Source organism: Poecilia mexicana, unplaced genomic scaffold, assembly GCF_051168715.1.
Source record: "Poecilia mexicana isolate PSO_F unplaced genomic scaffold, ASM5116871v1 scaffold_1, whole genome shotgun sequence".
Taxonomy (NCBI): domain Eukaryota; kingdom Metazoa; phylum Chordata; class Actinopteri; order Cyprinodontiformes; family Poeciliidae; genus Poecilia; species Poecilia mexicana.
Window position 1 is genome coordinate 5,971,571 of NW_028263370.1, and position 12,004 is coordinate 5,983,574.

The 12,004-nt window shown below is 38.7% G+C and overlaps 1 protein-coding gene across 1 annotated transcript in view; it reads left to right on the forward strand.

The window, feature by feature from the left end:
• The first annotated feature begins 1,202 nt into the window (after positions 1-1,202).
• LOC106906625 (neuronal acetylcholine receptor subunit alpha-7-like) overlaps positions 1,203-12,004 on the forward strand; it is a 31,812-nt gene continuing 21,010 nt past the window's right edge. The window contains exons 1-3 of the mRNA XM_014971965.2: positions 1,203-2,289; positions 9,147-9,286; positions 11,939-11,983. Coding sequence (XP_014827451.1) covers positions 2,220-2,289; positions 9,147-9,286; positions 11,939-11,983 — 255 coding nt within the window. The 5' untranslated portion in view covers positions 1,203-2,219. The remainder of the gene's footprint in view (positions 2,290-9,146; positions 9,287-11,938; positions 11,984-12,004) is intronic.

Genomic DNA, 12,004 nt, shown 5'->3' on the forward strand with positions numbered 1-12,004 from the left:
AGGGGAAAGAGGCAAAAGGAAGGAAAGGTGATAGAAATACTGAACATTCTGGAACAAAATCCACAGCAGAAACATGTGTTTGTCTTTTGACTCGTCTGCGCTGACACATCGCATCGCAGCTACCTGTAGGCATTTATTAAAAATTGATGTCAAAATGGAACCAGCACCACAGCCTCCAAGCCTGTCCTCTTGATTTGGATCACTCCCAGACTGCTGAAGCTTCACATTCTAGCTCACCAGAGTCTACGAAGTCAGTTGATGTTTTCACACAGGTGTCCTTTTATAGCACAAAAATTACGTGACAATTGACGTAGGAACGCAACGTCTGCTACAGTTTTTGCTTTCGGTGTCACTGACCACGATATGGGGTCACCAGCCAGGAGAGGAAGAGATTGAACAGTGTAGCTAACTGAGTTTCATTTACAGCTCTGTGACAGATTGGTGACCCGGACAGAAAGCATCCTGCCTCTCGCCCAAAGACCATTAACAGAGGCTCCTGGTGACCCTGGATTAAATGGGTATGAGAAATGGATGGATGGATAGTTGCCATAATAATTTCAAATAAATCTTCACCAAGCGTACTACAACACCTAGAGGTACACTCCCAACAGAATCTGCATCCTTCAAGACCTTACCTTTATGCCATTTAAAACTTAATTATCATTTTTCCTTTAGTTTCTTTTGAAAATCCTGGCCAAACAGGCTGGGGGTTTCGCATTTGGGTTTGGCCATATCCTTCCGTGTTTGTGTTTCGTTTTTGCTAGTGGGCTGATCACTTTCCTTTACTCTTCATGTCTTGCTGTACCCATTTCATTCCTTTGTATTAGTTTCTTTCTCTGTTTTTATGTGTTGTTCTTGGTGGGTTTGGATTTTGTTTCTTAGATTGGTGCTAAACTTTTCCCCTTTGACTTGTTGCTTCTGTATGTGTCAATTCTTTTCCAATGCTTATCATTCATCTCTTGTTGCTGTTCCCTGTCTGCGATCCATGTTCTGTTCTCACTCTGATTCCCTTGGATCACTTGGATCCTGTTTCAAAACTAAAAGTTGAAAGTTTATTGTAATAAACTTTCAACTGTAAATTTTCTTACAACCAATTATGCCGTAACATACACTACAAAGTTAATGTTTTTATTATTATTATTATTATTATTTTCATTTGGTAGTTTGGTGTGGATCTCGAGACCTGGGTCAGGTTCTCCTCCTGTTCAGCTCAACTGAACCACCTTATAGGTTTTATAGTAAACTAACAATGACTTAAACTGACTATATGATAATCTGTTTTCCCTATAATGATCATATAAGTCACTTCAAAGACTTGAAATTTCTATGATGGGAAGTTCTGCAAAGTTACAAAAAGTTTCCATCAACATTATATTAGACATTTACTGTACATTTTTATGACACAAGTGTTTTTTGTTCACTGTTTTCTAGATAGTCATTGCATTACTTGTCATTGCACTACATTGGGTCAGACAACTGCAATTTTTCAATTGACTTTCCAAGAAAAAAAACAACAAAAAAACAAATGCAATTGGCGGTGCAAGTAGGAAAGACTAGCCAAATTTACTAAAATGTGGGTGTACCTTTTTAAACTTTATTTCTCTCATTTGTAAAACATAAAATATCAAATCGGCAACATAAAACAGTTCAATTATTCCTGGTCTTATAATGAATCTGGAGCATGAGTAAAAATAAATAAATAAATAAATAAATAAAAAGTTTCAAGGTTAGTTAGACTGAAGGGGCGTGGCCAGCCCCTCTCTGATAGAGAGCTATTGAAATTATGCAGATTCAGCAGCGCTCGCTCTGAAAGTCACCCCGCATTAACAAGCCTAATGTGGCCGGAGGTGACAAACCTGAGGAAGTTTGCAGGATTTCGCTCACCTCCGAATATCTGATATGTAAAATAAATAAATAAAAATCTGAGCGCAGGAAGAGAGAGGGGGAGAGAGAGAGAGAGAGAGAGAGAGAGAGGGCAGCTGGATTCAAAGTGACTTTTGAAGTGACAGTCGACCCAAACACGAGAAGACAGACATCCTGCGTGTGAATGTGCCAGCGTGTCCGCGTCTGCCAGAGCATCCGACGAGGAGGACCGACACCGAGCGGAGAGAGAGCAGCACCAGCAGTCTGTCAAGGCTCCTCTCCTTCCAAGTTCGGCATTTCCAGCGGGCTTCAGGGGACTGGGGGGTGGGGGGGGAACTTCCCGATCTGAAGCTGCGATGGAGCTTCGGAAGAGCAATGGACCTGTGTTGCTTGGAGTTTACCTGTGGGCGACGTTTTACTATCAAGGTGGGTTACTGTCTCCTGTTCAGGCCACGTTTGTTAAAATGCTCATGTTCCCCTGTTGTTTCGCCTGGGTGGCAATGTCTCTGAGAGGTGAGAGCTGCTGTCCTCTCATGCCAGATGTGGCCACATCTGGCATGAGCGACACGTACCCAAGGGGTATCCTGTGGGTTTTTACGGTGGATGGTTCTGTCATTGTTTTTCAGTCAGAAAGTAATTCCTACATAGATTACTCTTTACATTTTTTTTCCCCGTCGTTCTTCATTGAATTTTACTCCATAGGTTTCCACAGCTTAATTGTTGAGAAGCAAATGTCATATATTAAGTTTGTGGATCAGTGTGCTTAAAAACCTGTGAGTCCCCGCAACATCTGCCTCTCAATATGGAGGACGTCCCGCAGGTGCTTAGAGTTCATGAGGTCTGTCGTTATGATCTGCAGCTGTTTATCCGATTCAAAATGCTTTACCACAGGCTACATCATCATCATCATACTGTCATTGCACAGACAGTAACAAATTGTTAAACAGAAATAAACAGTCCATATACAACCACACACAAACCCGAGCATTGTGAGACACTGAATGTTTTGGTGTGTCTAGTACAACTCGAAATAATAATAACAAATAATAATAAAAAAAAAAAAATATATATATATATATATATATATATATATATATATATATATATATATATATATATATATATATTGAAAATAAGGACAATGAAGGTTGTTGAGGTGATGGGGGGACATTTAGTGTGAGACGTTTCTATGAAGAGGCTAATCTTTCACCTCACTGTCCTGTTCTTGATGCAGTCCAGTTAGTTTGTTAGATGCAGCACTGCAAAAAATCTGCAAGGAATCTAACGTGTCTGACACAAAAGTGACAGTCTGGATTTTAGGTGAAAATGAAATAAGAGTTTTTAAATGCTGCTTTATTTCATTTGAATACTGAGAAAAACTAACTATAAAACTCAGTGGAATATAATACCTCCAAGCGTTTTGCTGTTTTGGTTTACTTGCCTATATCAAAATGAGGTCACTCTGAAGTAGAGCTGTGTGGATCGGAGTTTTTGTGTTCAGCTTTCTTCTTGACATTTTGACCTTCGGTAGTGATTTTGACTGACTTCCAGCTTTGGAGTGGTTCTTTGGCTCACTTAGTATGCTGTATTAAGCAATGAAATATTGCTCTGTTTTTGCTGGGGGTGTTTTTGGATATATTTGTTCAATGACCCTATGAAAAAAACAAAAACAACAACAACAACAAAACAAAAAAAAACACTGGCCCTATCTAGACCTGTAAATCTGGTCTAGAGCCACCACTGGTGGGGTTTACATGAATGGTAGTTCATCTTGTGTGTCCCTGTGTTGCCCTACGATGGACTGGCGACCTGTCCAGGCCGTACCCCACCTCTTGCCCAATGACTGCTGGAGAAAGGCCTCTGGTAATATTAGTGGGTATTAAGAATGACATGTCAGTAAATTCAACAAAAAAATACTTTGTTCTTTTGAGAGATTATCATTCAGAAAGATCTGATGCTATCTTCAAAACGATGCAGGTATGATACCGTCTTTATCGTTCAGTGGTCCTGGGGTCTGGGCATACAACTCCGCAATGTTGATTAGGAAACTCTTACTAAGTACTTTTGTAACTATTTCAAGTATTACACAAGACAGTGAATGTAAAAGCACGTGATCGAGACAGAGCTAAGATTGTCTACTAGTGTGATTTGGATAATTGTCCATGTTTGCTGATTATTAACTGCAGTGTGGACCAGTTCTCATCCGCTTCAGAAAAAATGCACAACTAAAGATATTGTCAGGCAATAAAACCCTCTGAAGTTATTTACATGACTTGAAAGTGTTGGGGATTTTGCTCAAGCTATAATTAAAATATTTTATCATTTTTTGAGTCTAAAGGGGATCAAGAAGTCAAAAAAATTGGAATGCATAATTGTGCTCCCTGTCATATTCTGGACTGACATTGATTTTTCAAAGCACATTTCACAAAACGGCACGCTTTAATTCAGTATTAAAACTTGACCAAGTCTCCTCTATGTGCAGATTGCCTGAGGCTGATCAATATTCAGCCCGTCTTTGTAGAAGGGGATTCCCCCTGAGCAGAACCTTTAATTTTGACTGTCCTGAACGTCTTCAAAAGGCTGCTGCACAGACTTTCTTCGCCCACATCTTGAAAGAAGTAGCATTAAAAATTTTATTAGAAATAATCCAATGAAAAACTTAGCTGAAACATTCCAGCCTTTATTTTATTTTTTGTCAGATCAAATAATTTTACTTTCAAGAGACAGATAAAACTGGACTGTCAGTCTGCATTTGCCAGACTCCAGTTTTAATTATCCCTGTCAGACGGTCAGCTAATGTCTGTCTGACCACAGATTGTTTTTCAGTTGTTCATGCGTTCTGATCCCAGTTGGTGTTGTGTTGCAAGTGTATTTGCTGTTTTAAGCTTAAACTGACCTGCCTTCTGGGATCCATTAAATATTCACTCTACACAAGTCCGTCTTTGGTTTACTGGTATGAAGTGGACGCTTTTTTTTTTTTTTTGCTTGAAGCTACAAGCTGTTGGAGTTCCCTCCTGGCCATTGAAAGCTTTATGCTGATCTACTAAAATGGGGGGGGGGGACTGGTATGTTATAAAAATGTTGTGATTTTGCTTAAGGGGTATAAAGATTTATTTATTTTTACAACTGTTCTATGTTGGTGTAAAAGCTTTTCCAAAATACATCTTGTGAAGAGAGGGCATAGTTTTGAAAAGTGTGAGCAAATCAAGATCACCATACTGGTGTTGATCCAGTTCAGTGTATCAAAACCTGGCCACTGAATTCACAACACTTGTTGAGTCACAATGGAAAGGCATTTCAATTCGGTCACTGATTTAGCCTCATCTTGACTTGATGCCTGAAGCACATTGGGTAATATGTTTTTTTTTCTTTTTTTTCTAGTGGTCCATTTAAAACCAAGCCGCAGTATCACTGTGTTGAATTTGTATGATGGCTTAATTTTGAGAGGAAAAGATGATGAAATTATAGTAAATTTTGAATCTGTCAGCTCGCAGCACCAGAAATACCTGGGATAGAGTTGTGATTAGTGAGTCTCTCTCTGGTTAGACAGGCTGTTTGTTTTCTCCGAATCAAAATGTGTTTCTGCTACGGGGGTTTTTGCCCCATTCATTCCTCTCTCAGCTGGAGAGTCTCAGTCTGCCACAAGTCACTCTGAAACAGCAAGCAGAGCTGCTGCTTTCTCAAGGTACATCTGGAGGTTGTTCACCCGGCTTTGGAACTAGTGGTATGCTAAATAAAGAACACCAAGGGAGGCTAAAGTATAGGAAAACAGCAAAAAATAACTAAAAACAAATAGTCAGGAATCTAAACAGTAGCAGAGCGGACGAGTCAAACAGAGACATAGATCACAAATGACTATTTGCAGGCTGATTGGGTCTGGGGAATGCTTTGTAGCAGGTGGAGAAGTATAGAACATAATGGATTGTCATGAGAGATGTGAGGCTATGTGGACAAGAAGAAATAATTTTTTTTTTCAGATCATATGTGTACAAGTTGTCATGTTAGGCATAATAACGGTCTCATCACAAAGATCTTTAATGAAGGTTGAGTATGAAACTCCAAGGTCATGAAAACGTCCCATGTCTGCGTGACATGAGGTTGCTCTAGCAAAATCTACAAAGCAAGTCCATTTAGAATCAGCCAAAAAGTGGTTCTTGCATTTTAAAAGTCAACTTTGACATGTTTGTGTTCATTGCAGCTATGAACAACTGTCACACGTGAAATCATTAAATGTTTCACAAACATACAAAGACATGCCCTGGCCATTTTAATGATGATCTAGCTTGTAAATTTTGGCCCAGACCAAAGCATAGGTTTCAGTACAGATGGATTTGTTGCATCATGATCGTGTCTGGTGGCGACATAGAGATGCTTCAGATTCGCTCCCCGTCATCTGGCACTTGTGACAAGAAATTCAGATGACAGCTACTTCCTTAAAAATGCATAATTTAGCGTAGTTTCTCTCTCGCATAAAGCATTCAGCCTAAATCCGGTTTTAAAAGCTCATTTATTGACTGTAGTAGTGAGAAAAAATATATAAATCAGTGAAGCTAAAAAAAAAAAACAGGGAACTCACAATTTACACGTGGAGTTTTAATTCAGGTACTGTTCCTTGTTACTGTTTGCCAAAATTGCTTTCCAGTTTCTAAAAGCTACAGCAGAGTTTTTAGATGTGACACACTAGATTGCTGTCTTTTTTTTTTTTTTTTAGAAACAAACACTGACAGTGTATTAAGGCTATGTGAAAAGAAGAACAGGTAAGAAGGAAAACAACTGTGATTGTCACTGTGACAAACAGAATGGGAACAGCAGGGATGCCAAGAGTGTAAATAATTATTTTTGAAGGCAGGATGTACCATGAAGAGCGAAAGACTCGAACTATTTCTTTGTTTTACTTGCAGTATAGTTGCACTGAAGAGAAACTTCTTTTATGCAAACCTGCCGTTCTACTACAACATCTCAAAGTTCTGCTTTTAACATGTAGGCATCAGACAAGCCACGTGTTCATTGTGAGGAATGCATTTTAGATCTCTGTCAATTTTTAAATGTAAAGTACATCCAATCCAGCCGACACATTTTCCTTAGCAGCCCCGTGGTAAACTTCCTAGTTGTCGTCAGGAAATTGGATGTGTGAAGTGGATGGACCTCATTTTCAAAAAAGGAAGAGTTAAATGGTGGGATTTGAAAGCAGCTTGCTTCCAGATGCTTGCTACCGGCGTTAATGATGCACAGCTATTGTGGTTGAATAACGAACACTGAGATCTCTCAATCTGAACATCATGCCCAGCGCGCTGCAACTTGAACAAGCAAGTTCAAGTTGCTTGTGCACATTATTTCATTTTTAGGAATGAAATAATGTGCACAATTTAGATTTTTTTTTTTTCCAAAACCTGCACTAATTATTTGGTGTAACTTGCAAAAGTAAACCTTGAACAAGCAATGTGTCCTGAAAACAAGCATTAAACCTTTGCAGGTCAGTAATTGTATTGTTTAGTGAAAGGCATGGCTAAAATTCCCATTGAATCAACCCATTAAAAAGGATTCTTGCTACATCAAACTATCAGAGGGCGCATGGAAAACACTTATTTGCTTTTTGAGCAGCATGTCTGCCCCTGTTTAATATTTCTAGTACAAATGTTTTTTGATGGTTTTGATTTTTTAGGAATGAAATAATGTGCACAATCTAGATTTTTTTCCAAAACCTGCACTAATTATTTGGTGAAACTTGCAAAAGTAAACCTTGCCACCTATCACTCTGTTGTAGCAGCGACCCAGTATTTGCACTTAATAAGAAAAAAAAAAATACAAAACCAATTTCCCTTAATTTGATAATCCACAAAAAAAAAAATAAAAAATAAAAAATACAGAATCGGATAATTATTCCACTTGAAGACTGTACAGTATACGTTGCCTGCCAATTAGATGTGTGTATTTGTTTTGCCACTGCTTTCTGACAGGACTGTCTGCTACTCAGAACGTCTTTTCTTGGTTCACTCCACTCCAGTGCTTCTCCATAATTCTGTTGGCTTGCATGCTCTCCTATTATGCAGATTTCCTTTCAAACCCAGATTTAGGAATACCCTATCTGACACTTGCCAAAACCTTCACACACGAATGCGCGGCGAGGCATCTTTCTTTACTTTTGCTTCATTAGCTGATAAGCCAGCCACACAGTTTTGTGGCCACACAGATATATTGGTTGTCACTTGGTAATTGGTCAAATATGTTGGGACAAGAGCTAATTTGGATAGGGGTAAGTGGGAAGACGAGGGCTGAGACCTTTTCATTTGCAGTTAAAATGTGAGTCTGAGGGCTGAAAAATTTAAGAAGATAAATGAATGTTCTCCTGGTAGCAGTCCTGAAGTGGATTGTGGTCAAAGTAACTTTATTTCAATTTTATGGGATTTTCTTTTCTACTATTCTTTTCTTGCTGGAAGGTCTTTTTTTTCAAAGGCAGTGTGTTTTTCACACAAAGGTTAACAACTTTAAAAAAATACTGTAAGGGCAAATTAACAGCTGTTATTGAAAATAGCATATTCAAATTAAAAGAAATGCGCAAAAATGGCAACAAACTACTTAGAAGATGTGAACAAAAGGTTCAAACAGCAGGGTTTACATCCCTGCAAATAACAGCAGCGATACAAACAGTTTGTCAGGAGTGTTGATGGTTATAAAGTAACACTGCTTTGTGCAGCTAGGATGCAGCAGATCTGTCACTGTTCACCAACAGGTTTATAGTGTGAGATTAATGCATGTCTCTCACTGCCTGCACATCCTAGCATGGATGTGGTAATGTTGATGTAAGAGGGCCAATCACAATGAAGACGAGAGAAGCAACCTGGCCCCCATAAATTTAAATTAATCCAGCAAACTACAGTTTGCCGTGGTTTAATCTAAACGCAATGACCACTAAATGTCACTTGCTGGACACTAGAGAAAGTTTCCTTTTCATTCAACCTCTGTGTGAAAATCCAAGCTGCTTCAAATATTTGGACCAAATTATGTGGAAAGTTAAAAACTATTTTGTGTGACCTGCAGCAATACTGTACAGTTTCTAAGTGTATAAGTTTGTTTTGTGGCATCCAGATTCCATTATTCCCATTAAACATTTTATGGTTACTTGGAGGTTTTTAAACAGTCTTTTGAAAATTTTATTTATTTTATTCTTGCTTCTTGTTTTGCACTATAAAACCAATAGTACCCTTTTACCTTCTAATAATTCTCTTTTCTAAATTGGTTCCCTGCCAGATGTCCTGCAGTAACTGTCCATCTGTCCCATCCAGCTTGTCATGGCGGAGTATACCAGAGGAAGCTGTACCACGAACTGATGCTAAACTACAACCGTCTGGAGAGACCAGTCCAAAACGACTCTGCTCCTATTCTTGTGGAACTTGGCCTGACCTTGCTGCAGATTATTGACGTGGTGAGTTTTTGTTAAATACAATTTACATTTTAGGTAAATGCAAAATATATATATTTTTTAAACCGGCATGTTTAAAGCTGAGAAGCAATCGATTGCTCTGTGAAACTCGTTCCAATCCATGCTGACTGTACTCTTGCACATTTCCATGGCATTTTGCATGCATTTGTGCCCGAAAGCAGTATTAATGCACACACCTCGTGAATGTTGTACCTCATTAATCTCTGGATGTGTTGTAAAATTGATTATCAGAAGATAAATTTGGTCTTTGAAACAACAAGTTGTGCTTTCCTCCAAGCACTTTTAGTTCCACCTGTGTGTGGTGAGAAAAGACGTTTCATTTTATTTACAAGTGCAAAATAAAAAGATGCTGCACTTGTAAAAGAACTTAGTTCTTTGGAGTTTCTCCAGTGTTAGAATTTATAATGAAAACGATGTTTCATCTGTCATGATGGACATTTTTTGGAATGGAAAAAAAAAAAGTTAACATTTATTATTTTTATACCAAGTTTTTATTTCCTCCACTGATTAAAACTGCCACGGCTTTAAGCAAAAATGAAATATTGGACACTAATGAGTATCGTACAGCCTAATGAGGTAGTAGAGTTTTGATTTTACCCTCTTCTTAAACCAAGACGAGGTCTAAATTTTTCTTCGTCTTGATTTTCACAGTTTTTAGGTGCTTCCATAAAAACACCGTACCTCTCATTTCCTGTGTCCTACATTCCATTTCCTTGAGCACCATTAAATATAAAAGGAATCACATTGCCCAATCTTTTTCATGTCAAGCTTGCAGCTCTGACAAAGACTTATCTGTATCTTAGCTAGCTGCTCTGACATCCCTTATGTTTTATTCTATCAGCTGCTCTTCATTATGTTTTCCCTCCTGTTCTCCATACCGTCCATCTCACAGGACAACACACAACCTCCTGCTGCTTTGACCCACCACTTAGACAGACCAAAGGGAAAAAAAACAAAAAACAATCTGACACACCGTCACATCCTTGACCCAGCCCTGTCATAAGACATCTTTCTATGCATGCCGTATAATAGAAAGTAGCATATGCCAACATGCGACCTAGACTCCCTAATGCACTATTAATGTCAGCTCACGACTTCTTAAGCAACATTTTAGCTAATTGTTACAGTGCTGTAAAATAACAAACTGGAAACAAAAACTAATTAAGTGAGATGAAGGATGTTTCCCCTTTCATTTATCATATTATGTAGCTACTTTGCCTCTATTTGCTATCATAGACTGTTATTTTGTAGTAGCACTTGTCACAAACCGTGTTTTGCATATTTTCCGGGTGTTCAGCATTAAGCACGTATAGAAAATGGAAAGATGTATATACTCCTTGTTATTAGCTATGCGGTTTGGCACAATACATAATTCATAAGCCGGAAAAACCAAATGAATGAATGCTTCCTGGGCAGCAGTGAATAATGTAAATCTCGCTGTTCTTGTGGGTCTGTTTGTGTGGGATGGGGTCTCCGATTTCTCCATCTGCTCCCGTCTGACTCTGCACCCGCAAAACTGGGTCAGGTTACGGCCAACAGATGGAGTCCAACACCAAAAATGATAACAAAAGCCCAGAAAGACGCACACAGATTTGTCACTACGCAATGTCAGCAGAAGTTTAACTTCAAATATAAGTCAAATTGAATTTTGTTAAACATTTGAGGATTTAATTCACCTTTAATCCAAATAACATACTACATTTGATTACATTTGAGATATTTACATATATAAACATAAACATAAAAACTTCCATATCCCAGTGGGGTCTTTCTTTCTATATCTAAGCAAACCCCTGTGTCTGAGTGTTTCACAGTGTGCCAATTTTCATATTTCCAAAGAGGGAAAAAAAAAAAAAAAAAGCCACGAAACAAGATGAAAGGGAACGGATAAGGAAGAAAACCGTTGAGCAGTTTTTGTTTGTGCGATTTTTATCGCAGTCAAATAAAACAAGCGGGTTGAGCCGGCTGCATTGGACTGTTTTTTCATCATGGGTAAAATATTATGTGAGCAAATCACATACAGTGCAGCTGTGACCTACTAGACATTAAACAGATAACATGCACTCCAATCACTTTTAGTAACTTTTAAGTGTTTTTGCTCTTGAATATTTTTCAAGCAGCACCAGGATGACTTATTTCTGTTCTCGTCTTAATCCGGCTTCCTGAATCTTACCTCCAGTCTTCCCAGGCCATTAGCTTTAGTGGTCTGGGACTTTCTGCTTTCACGACAAAAAAAAAAAAAAAAAATCAGAAACCTTACCACTGCACTCGCTCGCTGAACCTTCTGTAAGCCACCCCTGTATAAAACGCTTTCCTTTGGTCGTTTTATAATGTGTAATTTTACTCCAGGTGCTGCATTGCTCAGATGGGCATTGCATTAAACAAGCTGGAGTGCATCATTGTCATTCAGAGAACACATCAGCTCTGACTCATCTGGGATGCAGCTTTAACTTCACAGCCAGTTATTCTCATGATCTCACGAATCATGTTTACCAACCTTGCAGAGTTTTTATTTTCTTGTTGTTGTTGTTGTTGTTTTCTCTCTCCCCGTAGCATATTTTCATTCACTATCTGTTTGCAGCCGGTTCTACTTCCAGCTGACAATCCTCTCTGTCTTCTCTCGTTCCCCTCTAGGATGAAAAGAACCAAGTGTTGATCACAAACGCGTGGCTGCAACTGGTACGTCTCTGTGCTCAGTAA